The 16,580-nt window shown below is 37.4% G+C and overlaps 1 protein-coding gene across 2 annotated transcripts in view; it reads right to left on the reverse strand.

Moving 5' to 3' along the window:
• Positions 1-16,580, reverse strand: part of CRY1 (cryptochrome circadian regulator 1) — a 38,598-nt gene that overhangs the window by 9,629 nt on the left and 12,389 nt on the right. For both annotated transcript variants that reach the window (XM_075501832.1, XM_075501823.1), the window contains exons 2-6: positions 7,617-7,725; positions 3,775-3,917; positions 2,196-2,380; positions 744-832; positions 1-141 (exon numbers count right to left, since the gene is read on the reverse strand). In XM_075501832.1, the coding sequence (XP_075357947.1) occupies positions 1-141; positions 744-832; positions 2,196-2,380; positions 3,775-3,917; positions 7,617-7,725 (667 nt within the window). The remainder of the gene's footprint in view (positions 142-743; positions 833-2,195; positions 2,381-3,774; positions 3,918-7,616; positions 7,726-16,580) is intronic.

The raw sequence follows: 16,580 nt of genomic DNA on the forward strand, positions 1-16,580 counted from the left end.
CTTTTTGTACAGATCCGTTAACTTGAAATAAAAGAGACGACAAGACAAACAGCCAAAGCGGAGGTAGGGACTAAGCCCAGTCGGGCTCGCCAGAAGGGAATTTGCATTCATTCGTGGTCTTTCAAAGTTTGCTACCCAAGCCTTAAAAAAAACAAACAAACCACAAAACAAAACCCACACAGCAATATCAGACTACAGAATAGCTAGCAACTTGTACACATAAAGGGAGAAATCACACACTGTCTATAACTGAATCCAGACACTGGACCGATGATCACATTACCTACAATATCTAGGGGTTCCTCTTGAATCAGCAGAATCTCTAGAAGATAATTCATCTCAATGCAGAAGGCATGAACTGTCTTCCAGAACTACCTATCCCTTTCTTTTAAATACAGAGGAAACCTAGACAACTAGCAATACGTTAGCTTTTAGAGGAATTCCCCTTTAAAGTTATAAAAAGTATATTTTAAGTAAAATTACCTCCAAAGAAAAAATAATTATTTTTTTTAGTAGAAAATAGCATAACAGACTTTCTCTAAAACTCAAATTAGAAGACAACCTGCTATCATCTTTTAAAACTAACAAACAGCAGCTTGATTTATATCATTATATCACAGCCTTGAGTTCAAGTTTGTAGTTTTGATTTTTTTAAAACGACTTGCCCAATTCCTTTTACAGTCCACTGCAAAGAGCAACTATGTTTCTCAGATATGTCATACTTGCAATGCTTTGAAACATACCTTTCTTTCTAAGTGTCTTTCCAATCGTGTGAGGGCTTCTGTTTCTCCCCCTGGCCATACTGCAGAAGGCAGACCATCTGTGTCAAAACCTGAAAAACAAATTGAAACAAGGAAATTCCTTGTTCACTTATACTGTAGGGCAACAAAATTCCAGCATAGTGACACTCTACTACATTTTATTGTATCTTGAGAATAACTCTAAATTGGTCACATGGCAAAGTACAAGTTTTAAAACAGCACGCCACCAAGTCTTATCAAAGCACGTTCAATACCTCTAAGTCACAGCAAAATCCGATTTTTACTTTTACATTTACATTAATTTACATTACAAGTTTTACATGTTGAATGGTCTTACTTCAATTCCACTACTTCTGGTTTTTGCACAAAGTGACCTTTCTATCATTTTTCAAATTATTTTCAAGTTCTCAGCTCTGCAATATGTGGACTACCCCAAATCCACGACTTTTTTTTTTTTTTAATTACTACTAAGAAGCAACAATTGCTACTGTAATTTACAGAATGTCTAAAAACTTTTTCCATCAAGTGAAAATCATGAGTGCTATCTTCAGGACATTCCTAGGTTTCATTGACCTTGACTTAAAATAACATATGGGGATTATTGTCAATTGCATGATACACATACTTCAGCTGCAAAAGAAAGGTTAAAAGAAGGTAACAAGATTTCTTCCACACCCCCCACACCTCCCCCAAGATTGTTCACCAGGTGCACGAGACAACATGTCTGCCTATAGTTTAACCACTGTACAGTGAGATCTTCTCTTCTCAAAAAGGCTTTAAAAGCAAGGTCTGTTGTATGAGAGTTCAAATGGACTAGACAGAGCAGCCAGAGCTTAGCCAAAATCTGTCCAGACCCTTTTGTTAGCAATGTGGAGGTCATACCACATTTGCTTGTATTTCAGGGTGAGGGAAACAGGGAAGAGAGGGGGGGATTCACAGGACAATAGCTTTCTTGAAATTAAATTTACAGAAACGTAAGACTTTTTTTTTTTTTAAGAAGCTTCTAAAATAATTATTTGCCTTATTATCTTTTTTGGCATTGCAAGACAAGAGGGTTTTTTAATTAACTTGTAAAACGACAGACTAATGACCTCAAGCACAAAGATACCAAATGCATTTAATACAAAATGAAGTATCAAAGATTATTAGTAGCTTAATGATTATTTGGTACCATGGGAAAAAGGCTATGCTGTATTACAAGAAACCAAACAGTACTTAGTGTAGTTTGATCTATCTGACCTCCCATTTAAAAGAAAACAACTACAATTTACAGAGTTGATTATGCTTTTTTGTTCCTTTTGTATGTCATAATTGGCATCAGTTTAACAATTAACCATAAGTAGAACCTCTCTCATGGTTATTTTAAGTATTATGATTTTAGTGGTAGATTACATCTTATTTCTTTCACAATGTCAAAGCAATCTTAGAACATACCTAGCTCTTCAAGTGATGGGACACCGTATTTCTCGTCATGGTCTTCAGAAACTGGAGTAGTACATTTTTCCATTACTTCTGGGGTTATAGTCTCCACTGGCATCTCCAGTGGTTCCATTCTACTAATTAGGGTCTGGAATCGCTTGTAAGTAAGAGGAGGCTGTCCTCCATTTAATTCTATTATTCTGGATTAAAAAAAAAAAAAAAAGAAAAAAGAAAAAAAGAACAGTAGTATGTCAGACAATAGTATAAAACACTTGTTTCTTTAATAATATACACACATCTATACACACACAGAAATATCTTCTTACCTGCCTCTAGGCATGTTATATAAAATCACAGATATACATGGTAATCCAGACAGTTTGAACTTTAATTTTACCATCCTTTTTTCCTCACTAGGGAGGCATAAATTAACTGTTTATAACCAAGTCAATTATTCTTCATTCCTGGGTTGAGGAAAGTCACTCAACAAGTAATGAATATGGACAGCTCAAGGCAAAGAAAAATACAGATCAGCAAAGCAGATGAGAGACCACAGCTACATAAAGATACATCCAAGTCACGTACAAGGCTATGCTATTTGCATAAAACCCCCTATTTTTCTTTTCTGGTATTGAGAGCAGTAGTCAATATTACAACTGTCTTAATACGCAGAAAAATTAAGGTGTAGTTTGTACACAATGACTGTTGTAAAAACACACAGTTTCCATATTATGTATTGTCACCTTAAATATATCTAAAATCTCAGAAACAGGAAAACGTCAAAGAAATAATTTACAAAGTGGTAGATGGAACCAACTGTTCATTTGGGGGGGTGCTTGGGTGGGGAAGGAAGAAAAGGAATTTTCAATTTAGGACTAAAAAAATCAGGTATTGGTTTCAAAACAGTAAATAATTCCCTTTCCTCCCATATGTCTAGCTGCCTCTCATACATTGGCTTGTAACGAATAAAACAGGCATCTACCACAATAAATTACCCGGTGTTAAGAGAAGCCAAGTCATACTTTTGAATAGTTTGCGGATTATGTTTCTATAATAGGGGGCTAATACTAATCCATTTAAATAGATCTGTGGAAAAATATAAACAAGACATTAAGTAAGGCAACACAGAGATATCAAACAATCCCCAATTACTTATTGGATACATAACTGATAGGAAACAGTTCTTGAAAAATAAAGGACTTTCTGCTAACTTGTGTACAGCAAGTGAAATAAGGACAAAACAATCTAACAAAACAACTAAACAACAACAGATCTTATTTGGGAGAAGTTACAGGCATGTTTGAGTAACTTCATTATAAAAGACAGATAATTAACATGACCATTATTTTCAAACGAACCCCAAATCAAAACTGTATTTCAGATACAGTTATGTACCATTTTTTGGAGTTCCAAAGTTCTACTCCATAGGTAATAAAATTTGGATGGATGGATAAAAGAGAAACATAAAACAAATTTGTAGTCTTCCTAACTATAAAGTGCTCTGCATAAAAAGTAGCACACAATATCTAACCAAATACTACATAAAATTCATACTTTTTTTTTCTTTTAAAAATCAGAGATAATGGTAACTTACTTGTCTAGGTCATATAATGTATGGGAAATTCGAACAATGACCTCCACTCCAGCTTCACTAGCCAGCTTCTTAATCGCTGCATCTCTTTCCTTCCCAAATGGTTCAGAATCATATTCAATAGAAAGTTTTGCAATATTCCATTCCTGCAACACAAAACACAAATGTTGTCCTTCAGCAACTTGACTGCTTGATGGAAGGTGAGGGAAAGGAGAACGGGAAGGACAGGGACAAGATGGAACACCAGCTATTACCTGCGGATAGTTGTCAGATACACAAAAGCCCAAAATACATTTAGACACCCAGACTCACAAAAATAAAGTCCAACGGTTTAGCATCTAAGTAGGAATTGGGCATTAAAAAAAGCCTCTATCTGTCCCGTTACTGTGCGTGCACACAGTAATGGGACAACTTCTGTGCAAATTTTGAAAACTCAGCTCTAACTTTAGGATCCATATACCTTAAGAGACACAACAGAAGGGAAAGATGACAGAGGCTGTCTCCTGGACATTGATCAGCAGCAATATCTTGCTCTCCAGAAAAGCTATTCGCTTATGCCTGTCAACTTTAACAGCAGAAATGAAGTTGGGGGAGGGGGAGGGAGGGTGCAGGGCCCACAAAATACACACGCACAGACACCCCCAAACAAACATCACACACTTTCCATCCCTTTTCCAGATCCCTACCCCTCACCCACCAGAACGGACAATCTTCAACAATCTCCAAATTCTCAATTAAAAAAAAAATTTTAAAAATCTGTCTCCTAAAACGAGGACACCTTCAAGTCTAATATCGTTTATGTTACAGATGCTGTTACCAAGGCCAACAGTAACAGGTGGGGGAAAAAAACGCAAAGAAAGGCATCAACCAATGGCTAAGGCTTCTGTAACAGCAGGAAATTGGAAAGGTGAAATATGCACAGAATGATCCTAGAAAGCCATCCTGCCAATCAAACTCAGAGAAATACCTTTCTAATCCCTCATAAGCTTAATCAGTTGATTTAAATACACCAGCCAGACTATTTCAGAGAACTGGATTTACACCAAAGAAGCGAGGGGCACTCTACGCTGTTCACCTAGGGTGCTGTTTCACTTCTGAACTCTAGCTCTCTCCTAGATGAAGCCCAAGTACAACCCTGAGGATAGGCCATTCCAAGGAGTGCTTGATCTTTGAAAGAAGGCTTGGCTCCTTCCATCATTACGTCCGCCAAGACTGACCCAGCAGGCCCTGAATCCTCAAGCAACCTCTTACATCCTCATACAACATTTATTTCCCATTTCATAATGTAAAACCACTGTCTGACAAGTTGCAGCAGATATTTTTCTAAATCCTTCTTTCCTCTGGCATACTGAAAAGAAAACCATAAAAAAAAACATGTCCAAGAGCCAGAGCCACGTCTCCAAGGGAGCCAAGGAACTCTGAGAGAAGTGCTACGTGATGTGACGACACCCACATCACATCAGCATGAGCTAGGCACTTAGAAGAAGCATTGACACAAATCACTTTGCACATACTGCTGGATGCTTTTAGCAATGCCGATGCATTTAAAGAACAAGAGATTGTTCCAATTCTATTTTCTTTATCAAGCCAGTCCCAGAGAGCTAGATATACAGAGCAGACCAGGACAAACTGAAGAGAATGAGGCAAGAATCAACCAAAACTCGACCAGTTCAAGTTAATGAACAGGTGGCCAAGTGGGTGAAAGTTGCATCTCTGCAGTCAGATGGAACCACCATCCTCAAGTTACTTTAAAAAACCCCAACCAAACAAAAAATCACAAACAAACAAAAATTCTGCACAGACCTGTGAAGTCCACTGGTAAAAATATTCTGTCTCTATGTACTACTCCAGAGGATGACAGCCTACTGCTGCTATCAGCAGCACTGTTAGCTAGTACTGCTGAAAACATGACATTGAAATTGGTGTCTTAAGGGAAGCAAAGCTGCTCTGAAGGACTGGAAAGAGGAAAGCAAACAGTCATATATATATATATATATATATATATATATACACACACACACGAATGAAAGAATCTAAAGGTCCTTGAGGGCTTTTGCAAGGCTAAAGATAGATCAGTGCTCTGCCTTTTGAAGGAATTGTCCTTCAGCCTGTGAAAAGGAGAGCCCTACCAAGACACAGCTGTGAAACATTCATCCCCAGGAAATCCACACATGCTGGCATCTGTGACAGGGCTCCTGACACAAGGCTCTACAGCAGTTCCACATCTCCTACCATTGTTTAAAGTGATCCTCTCCCACCCAAAAAACATCTACATGTGTTCTTCAGGGTCAGGATCACTGCTCACCTTTGAGGCATTTAGTGAGGATGATCTGAAAAGCTTAGTTCAGTGTTATATGCCCTTCACTACACTGCAATTGCCTGATGTACAGCTACTGCTCTGGCAAAAGAGGCTGTGAGATTAATGATATGAGATAGATGCATGTTTCAGTTTTCAGCCAAAAGTTGAAGAAGTCCTCAAGAGCTTCAAAAATGCCTCTTATTTGTTCAAGGACAGAGGACGTCCTGAAAAGCCCCTCACGAGCAAATATACAATGAAGACACTTTTTGGTAATTTGAGGAACCAGAAGACAGACAGATGTGAATGTTCTTTTTTGATTGCTGTACACTATCTATATGACAAGTTATTTTTATTAACTTCTCAGCACTAAAATTAATATTCTGATAATGTGGCACTCCTATGCTGTTAGGCATAGAAAGATCAGCCTAGTAGCAAGATCTGAAACAGGAGTTGTCAAAGTAGCCATTAAAGTATTTAAGAAAACTTATCACAGGTCACTCAAATCCAGAAGGCAACACACACAAGAGCAAGATCTTTGCCCCTATTTAAATGCAATCAAATAAAATTTGGCAGGCAGATATAACAAGCTTGAGTATCTGGGGGGTTGCAAGCAGCAACTAATGCCACAGTACTCCTGCAGGAAATTCCTCACTGAGGGGAAATCAAGACCAGACCAGTCAGAGTATTATCCAGTTAGCATTTCACAACTAAAGCACAAGAATGAAGACCGAAACGTGAGTTTTGGTTGAGTTTTCAGTTTGGTGTTGAAGACTTGGGAATAAAAATCTTGAACGCATGATCTCTTTCGAAAAACAGGGATTTTTTTTTCCCCACAGTCTTGCTCATCTCAATTACCTCAATCCACTCATTCCATAAAAACTTTTAAAATCAAAGTGTTCATTTTTACTATCCTATTACAGTATTGTTACCTTAAATACACTATTATCCATGGAAGACAAATCAATATCAGTAACAATCCATCACAGCTTTAATTTGCTCAATAACAAGACCCTTTCCCACAAAAGCCTTAAACTTCTTTGACTAGAAATTGCTTTTTACCTGCACTATGCTTTTACCAAGCCTACTACCAGCAAAAAGCTTATGAAATAACTTTTAATGGCCAAAAAGCAACCACAGCAGATATTTGGCCTAAATAAAACATTGCTTTTACAGGTCAGGCTTTGAACCTGGATTCATGGGCACAGAATTATATTTCAGTATTTCAAAGGGAACCTGGAAAGGAAAATTTAGTAATATACAGTACCTACACTTAGCAAACCATTAGAAATCAGTTCCATTTCTGGAAAGAAAGAAACCAAAAACTGTAAAGTCTAAGAGCAACTCAGTTCAGTTGGTAACATGCACATTAGAGGGGAAAAACCCAAATCTAACAAAAACAACCTTAAAGAGAAACTGCAAGGATAGTTAAGTATTTGCATGGATAACAACTTGTACTGAAGTATATAGTACAATAAATATTCCTAGCTGAAATTAGCTTGTCAGTCATATTTATGGATAGAAACAACAACTGCAAGGTGGCATTTACCTTAAAAAGTCTGGGGAAAACATCTGCTGGCTGTCCACGAATAACAAACAAACGTGAATTCAGTTTCCGTAGATTGGCATCAAGATCCTCAAGACACTGAAGCAGGAATCTGCAAGGGATTGTAAAGAAACATTTATTTTCTGAGGCAAACTAGAGAATTTTACAATAGAAAAAGGGAACCAAGAGGAACAATCCAACAAAGATTATCAGACCTTCGGTATTGGATGCATATTTTGGTGATGCATGCATGTTCAGATCCTAATTACACTTAGCTTACAGTAGTTCAATACTATATAATATATTCAACAATACATAATTCAGAAAACCAAACTGCACTGTCATTTAGGTTTTTACCTCCACACTATTCAACTCTGGAATGGAGTAAAACATGCTCAAGTGTTAACTAAAACTGGAAGTATGTTGTCACTCTGAAGAAAAAAGCACACCACAGAAAAAAAGCCAACAAACAGACAACCAGCTGTTGGCACACTGCTACTAAATTTAATCCAAGTCCTTCTTACAGCACAGCAGCCTGAACTGTTACTAAAACCAGCATACCAGAGGTCTACGTGGTCATAACTATCCCTTTGGCCTTTATTTGTAAAAATAGTCCTCTATATAACAAACAGTTTCATGCATCTTGGCTGTAGCCTCACTTGAATTATTTAATAAGCAAATCAGCAAATAAGGAGGAAAAAAAAAAGGTGGGGGGGGAGAGAATGGGCTGCTGCAAATCTGCAAGTCTTCAAGAGAAACCGGTAGTTGCACAAAGGATGTTGAGGCAGGTTGACATGCGCAAAGATTTATTAGTGGGTACAGTAACTAAAAATAACTCCAGTGGTGAAAGTTGTTTGGGGGAAGAAATAAAAACAAAAAGGAGAGGAAAACTGAAAACTCTCCCTTGCAGCCAGCCAGAAAGAAAGATGCTGGGGGTCCCCAGATGAGTGCCCTTCCCCTGGACTCCTCTCCAATGTAACAAGTGGCTCCTCCACAGTATTTTTCCTCGTAGTAATGATACAGTTCTCACGAGGAGCTGCTCAAACCCTGTCAGCTGTTCTTACCTACAATGCTGTTGGCACTTACCAAAGTGCGTGTTGATCAGGGCAGCTGCTGAGTCAGAGCCTACCGGTCATTAACCTCTGTGCACCCACATTATTGGATCCCCTGCCATAAACCAAAAGCTACACCCAAAGGGGGAAAAAAAAGAGGAGATTCCCACACTGCAGGCCATTATTCCTGAGAGCACCTGCTGTAAGGACACTATGTGCAGGTGCAAGGCCACGAGGATAACACCACAGGAGCAACTGCCCAAGACCAACGCAGGGAAAGCAGTCGCACAGAGGCCTGGAGACACTGCGCCCACAGCTTGAGTGAAAGGGTGCGGAGCTACCAGGGAAGGGTGGGCTGCACCACTGCAAGTGCCCAGAGCATTACAAAGACAAAGGCACCGAGCAACCAGGTTTACTAAAATCAGCAGTTCATAAAAAACCTAGGCTTTTAAGAATGAATCCTAAAAAATAACCAGTTACAATGAAAATGCTACACCTTCTAGGAGGGATATAGCATACGTGACTGTTGTAAACCTACCAGCACTTTTTACATTTTCTAGAGATTTAGCAATATATGTGGTGCCCACCTAACACACATTGCCTCCAACTTTATATGGAAAAAACCCTATAAAAATTAATATATAGAAGGCTGGCAGGAAACCCCCTAGCTGCTATTAAATGCCAAAAATGCGTGGTTCACTTGACCTGAAAGGGTAACAGAAAGCAAGCAAGTCTGAGAGAAAGCCAGTATACAAGAATACAACTGCTTCTTGGCTGGCAACTATGCTTATATGTTTAATGACTGGAACAAGCCAAAAACGTCTAATTCTCTCACTTGGCTAAATTTTATTTTGAAAAAAATCTCCAGAGTAGCAAGATCATGAAGGATACATTGTATCTAAAAAGAAACTGCTGTATACTCATTTAGTTAGAAACTGCACGGAAGTAATTTTAAGAAGCATATGCAATTCTCATCTGATTCTATCAGAGAGAACTTGGGCCCCACATTCCCAGGCCAAAGTCACTTCCAAATGGACTCTGAAAAGTACGGCTTCATTTCATAATTTTTTTGAAACCTGGAATGACAGACCTTATCACTAATCTTATCCTGAATCTTGCTTTCAAAGAGCATGTGCATTCACTTATACTTCACAAATCACTATGAAGACAAACTGCAGTAGTGTCCCAGATGCCTTTGGAACACTCCAGGAAAGGTTGGGGTTTTTTTTGTTCAGTGGGTTTTGTTGTTGTTGTGGGTTTTTTTGGTGTGGTTTTTTTTGTTTGTTTTTGTTTATTTTAACTTGGTATCACAGCATATAGGGAAAGGGTGTGAAGAGAAGTTGATGACATTAAATGTTCATAACTATTCAAAGTACAAATCTGTCTTTCAGGAAATTGTTCGGTTTTCTTCCTATTTGCGTCTCAGTTCCCTCTAATTTCTCCATCTCTTTTCTTCCTACCTGACTGACCGTAACATACAACTTCATCTGGACTTGGCACAAAATCCTATTCAAGAAGATTACATGCACTGACCCACTCTCCAATTCACATCCAAGATCCCTAAACTTGCCCTTAATTCTGTTTAATCTCTATTTTGTTGGTTCCCCAAATCCCCTCTATTATCTCTCTTAACTATCTCTTACCACACTCCAGCATTTCAATCTCCATAAAACTCTTTCATGTATTTAACAAAAATAATGGTGTAGACTCAAATTGTTAAATATATGTAGGAAGGGAGCGGAGTGGCCAGGGGACACACACACACTCCCCCCACCTGAACAAAACCAGAACAAATGAAAAACAGCCAAACCACAGCTTGAGTTGCAAGACTCACTGAAAGCACATTGTTCAAAAATAATAGACCAAATTAAACCCTAGCAACTCTATGATATCTATAGTAACAGCAATGCAAAAGAATACTGCTTTTGACTTTCATAACACAAATTCAGTTTATGAGTGGTTACTCAGAATAAGCGTGCAGTTTATTAAGCATATTTGAATCTTTCAGTTGGACCAAATGTGTTTTAACAAGATGTGCTGCAAATAATTAATCACCTATTTTGTTTTCACCAACTATGTTTATGCTATACCACATCTAAAGGCATTTTCTCATTAAAGTGTTAATAAAATCTATCTAACATAAAAGCCTTTACACATATTTATAGAATCATAGAATAGTTTGGGTTGGAAGGGACCTTTAAAGGTCATCTAAGTCCAACCCCCCCTGCAACGAGCCTTGCTCAATGAAAAATGAACCTTCTTAAATAATTGCTTTTAGATACAACCCCTACCAAGAAACTTAATAGTTGATTCAACTATTGTCATAACCAAAGTTTTCACCACCTCTTTCTCATGAGTACCTTTAAAACTTGCAGAAGCAGCACAGCATCTTTACTGTGGTTAAATGCATGCTAATTAACATCTAGCTTTAGGTATATCCAGATATAAATTACTCTGAATTTAAGGAAGGAAAATTCTACCTTTCAGAACTTCTGCATTCATCTAACATGTTAACAGATGCCTGTGTGAATAGGCCTACATGAAAGGAAATATTTTAATTATACCAGCTCCCTGAGACGACTTGTAATTCCTGCACTTTCTCCAATTTTGGCATGGCACTGTAATGCATTGCATTTATTTCCTGTCCTAGCAAATTAATGTTTCATCCATAACATACACATGTATGTCGGGGAGGAGCAATTACATATCCACAACATGCACACCCCCACACCTATCAAGCATACTAATAGAAAAATAATAAAATAATAATTCTCATCATTCAACACACTATCACAGTAAATTATAACAGGATCTGGAAGAGAAGAGTCTTTAGTTTTCCAAGGTATATCATTTTGACTGGTAACACTTGTTTGCAAGTGAAAATAGTTCTGAATTACTCTCATGCCATGCAAGGGCACTCGCTGCAGCACAGGAACATGCAGGTGTTTTGCTCAGTGCAGACATTTAAACATAATTAAGAGCAGCATTCTAGGACAGACAAGGCAAAACTATTTGAGTTTTCTCTCTGAAGAGATACACCAAAATGCTCACAAACATGTTCCTTTCACAGTATAACACAAATGAAAATGAATGGTAAATTAGTCTGTGAACTGAAACCAAATATGAAACCTCCATCTCATAAAAAGTAATTTCTTTTTAGTATATGAGCTCTTGAGGCAAAGTTTCTTCATAGCAGCTATGAAGTAAGAGCTACTAGGCTTGAACTCTATTATACTTTACACCAAAATGTGGCAATTAGGTGCTATTTAAATCTCTCCCTACAGTAACAGGTCATGTTTCTTGAGTCTGCAATCTAAAACAACTTTTTCCTCTCAACCTAACAGTCAATGGGAAAGCACTTTCTTTTGCACTGTGAATAAATATGAAAACTACATGACATGACTTCATTAAAAAGACACAAAAAGGATGCACAAGTATTTTTTATCATATTAGAGCATCAGCCCACATTTCTGCATCTGGTTTTCAACTTCCCTTGGACAAACCAGAGGAAGGAAAAGTTCACCATTAATTTCACAGCAGCAAACTGTGAGGTACATGCATGACCGAGGTGATGGAGGGAGGCAGAAAAGACTTATTTATTGTAACACAGGGAAGATACTGATGCAAAGCATACCTGCCTTCAAGCAACATTCTTAGAGGGCATTACGCACATTTTGCTCAGGGTCATCTAATTATGATATTCAGAATTCTCATGAAAGCTTCTGAAGACCATGTTCTTTTAAAGACATACACATCAAATCTTAGCTGTTTACTCCAAGAAACTCCACAATCTTCCCTGCTGCCAATCATGCAAAGTCTGCTTGGGGTCTGAAATCTAAACTAAACATCCTGCCCCTGCATCTTAAGATTGACTGCCAGAAACTGGTTTGCATAATACAGATCATAACTTTAGCTATGATGCAACTGAAATAAACCAGCACCACCATCGAGGCAGAAATTCAAAAAGTTAAATAACTAATTCTTAACACAGTTAGCCATTAACAAAGTGAACAAAACTAAGCACTACCTCATGCAGCGTTCCTGGCTCTGGACTATTAACATGACTAAAGACTTTCTAACAGGCTGGTCCTGACTTCTTCCCTGGAGAAAGGCAGCATTTTTATTTAGGAGGAGACTTGCAAGAAGGACACTTATAGACACACTGTTTAAGGCTACCATTAAGTCTTGTTTGGTGTTATTTTTAGAAGTAATAAACACCCAGAAACCATAATCACATAGAACCGTCCTTGCCAGTATGAAATGAGGACAATTGCTGGGAATTGAGGGGACTTAGAATGCAATGACTTCTCTTTCAGGTGTCATTCACATCTGAAAATGGTGGTGCTAAGCCACTAAGAATCAAGAAACTTCAGTTTCAGGTTTTTTTCTGAACTGATCCAGATTCTGAATTTGTTAGGGAAGGCAGGAGTATTAGACTGCACAGCCAGTACCACACAAAAGAAAAGAATCTAGTCAGGCTTCCTCATTCTGAGGAAGAAGTTTAAGAAGTTGAGTGAAAAAGAACAGTGCTAAAACTTGTTTCATTCCTAAGTTTAATTAATGTTTTTACCTATGACTGGTCAACTTCCAGCAATCCATCCAAACTTCTGTTTAACCAATCTTTTTAAACACTTTTTATCTGCCCACTAGTCCTTATGCCAAGGCATTGATTACAATCTCTCCAGTGAAAGAAAAGCACTGTCAAACAAGAGACTATGTGGTTATTGATCACCACCCAGACTTTGTCTATCACAATTATCTTAAGCAGCCTAACATCTGCTCATTTTATGTTCCCATTCAATTTTTTTATTTCAATGTTGCTATCAGATATTTCTCCTTCATCTTTCAGAGTTTAGTAGAGCTGGATTTAATAAAAAGAAAGAATATTACATACCGTATAACATCAACCACATTTTTTTATTTGAATGAGTATAGTTTACAGCATTAGACCCTGACTGTATTAATAAATTATGCAACATTTATTTCTCTTCATGGTAAGAGGGGGAGAGAGAGCCTTTCTTTCATATGTATCTACTATTCTGCCATATGTTCAGTTAGGTCTTTATGAAACCCCAGTATCGTTTAGGTTAATATATTCCTCATACTAGCTTGTCCAGGAATCATATGGTGGATCTCATCTAATACTGAGAGTAAGAGACACCAAGAAGTATCTCAAATTTGATATAGCTATATACAAATACTTAATATTTTATCAGTATATTTTCTTGTTTGATTGCCAACCAATGTGTCTTAGTGTGAGCAGTATATTCTTATGAAACTATAAGATGATTAAGCTCAGACAGGATTTAACTGTTATGTACACTCCACAGCATCCTTTGGCAGCAAGCCACAGCAATATTTTCCTATTACCAAATCAAGGTCACAGAGGCATGCCTTGTTGTATTACATTGCTTCAGCAAATACCGCATACAACTTCCGCATCCCAAAAAGTTATACAATAATAAATTTCATAGAGGTATTATCCTTTAAGCTTATATACAAGAGCAGGAAAAGGTTCATATTATTCAACTCTAGATACCTAAGTGAAGCGGCTGTGGGAGCTAACTGATGTCCTGCAGACTTGCTTTATAGTCAGTGGAGAAAAAACAGCTCCTTTAGAGTGCAATTCAGGACTTCAGCATCTTTCATAACTTAGTAAGAGCTGATCCACATGCAAAAACAAAACCAAATACAGACCATGAAGTGCGTCACTTGGCTTTTTTCCTCTAATATTTACTACTGTTATAGTCCTCAAGCCAAAGCAGAGCTGTGATGGAAGAAGAAGGCAAGATACACCCAAGCCCATGTACAGGTGAAATATTTGTAATTGCTGTAAAAGAGGTGCTTAAAAAACAAATTCAACTCTTCAAAAAAGCATGAAAGAAAAGGCTTCAAACAATAATTGAGAGAAAGCAACATTTAAAATTTAATCTCCAACCTGAGTCCTTTTGGGTGCATCTTCTTTGAAGCTAAGTAATAAAGACCTTCTCACATATGGAGTGGGGCTAGAATACCAACTACAGCAAGCACTACTGCTCTATTAAGAACAACAAAATAATTTCAGTCTAACCTAGCTTACATTGGACACAAAGCTAGCATTTCCTTACACATCGTTCCTCATTAATTTCTTCCCAAATGAACTACCTTTTCAAGGTTAGCATTCCCCAAAGGAAGGAAACACAAAATTTTTGTCCTAGTAAGAAAACATTCATAATCTCCCAAATAGCCATCTGTATTTGGCTCCTATTTTGTCAACCATACATCACAGCAAATACCGTATTTAGTCTCTGTAAAGATCTAGATCTTAACTTCACATTCAAAGGGCACCTATTATTCATCTAAACTATTCCCATATAACTAGCAACAAACATCTCAAATTACTTGCTTGTTACAAAGGTCAGCCTTCTGGTGATACGAGACTAACAGGCTCACAGCTTCTTAAATCTCTCTCCCAATGTCTTCCATTCTTTAATGTATATATGCTGTGTTTCTTTTTCTCTAATCCTCTAATTCCAATCTGATAAATCAAAGTCCTTATTATCTGACTTTAATTCCTTACATCTACTCTTTCCAGAGAGAAACTAGTTGAATCCATAAAGGAAAAGCCAAGAGCAAACAAATGTATTTGCAGTGGGGACAGCTGGGGAAATAGGACCTAGAGGCAAATTACAAAACTAAGTTACTTGAGAGTACAGACATGCTCATATTTAAATAAATTTAAACCTCCTTGTTCTCATGCACCCAAATTCTCTTATTTAAATGAGCTGCTCATAAGGCTTGATGTAATTAAACCAGAGCTGGCCTGCTTTTTCTTCCTGCCACCAAATAAAATAGTTCAGCCACGTTATTTTCAGCAATCTAAGCTGTCCATGAGAAAGTAACAGCTATGGCTCATTTCAAAAGAGCAAGAGCAATAAGAGCGCTATAACAAGATACAGTCTTGCAATCTGATTCTGAAGGACAAATTTTATACTGCCCCTCATTTAGTTTAATAGAACCCTTTTACTTTCCTTACATTAAAGTGACCTTTTCAAGGCTATAATTACTGCTAATAAGATTTCGCACAGTTTTAAGTTTCCCAGAAATGAAACACTGTGTAAAATTAATATGTTTCTCAATGACACTGTATAAATTGCAAGTCCATAAGGTATAATTCCATCATCTCTGGCCTCCCATATTGAAAAATCTATTAAACTAATAGAAGAGAATTAACAATAGAGCTGAAATCTACTAGCAAGCACAGAAATTGGTAGAAAGTTTGGAAAAACAAACCCCTGAAGCTATTCCTGAAAATCTTAATTAAAACTGACTGGATTTCATCTCCATGGGGCTTGCCTTATGGTGGTCAGACATTCAGCATTATCCTAACTTCCCGTTGCTACTCTTATGAACCAAGAAGGCCAAAATTTTCTGAACTGGTCTTTCAAAACTAGAATTAGTCATTTATATCTAAATACAAGGTAAACATGAATAAAATGTGTTCAGGTTTTTGAGTAATCATCATGTTGAAAGAATCAACATTAAAAAAAAAAACATTAAAAAACCCAAATAGCAAACACAGTTTATTAAGCTGCATGAGGCCAGAAAAATTCCACTTTGTCCCAAACTTTCCTAGTGTATGAGTAGACTAATGGAGGTAATGGTTCACTTCATGCTGCAGAGGCCTTCCATCTCAAAGTCTAGAGCTGATGAAGAGAGATGCATGGAGCTCAGTAACATAAGCCCTGATAAACAAAACTGAAATGTAGCTCAAGACAGATTAAAAAATTAAAATAACCACTAGATAAACATGCTAATCTTCATCTGCCACAACTGAAGCAGTTCACTGCAATACTGAAGGTCAGGACCAACAGAAAGTACCTCACTTCAAGTAACTAAATTAATCTTGGAAAGTTACATAGTACAGTTAGGTGGA

Source organism: Mycteria americana, chromosome 1, assembly GCF_035582795.1.
Source record: "Mycteria americana isolate JAX WOST 10 ecotype Jacksonville Zoo and Gardens chromosome 1, USCA_MyAme_1.0, whole genome shotgun sequence".
NCBI classification, from domain to species: domain Eukaryota; kingdom Metazoa; phylum Chordata; class Aves; order Ciconiiformes; family Ciconiidae; genus Mycteria; species Mycteria americana.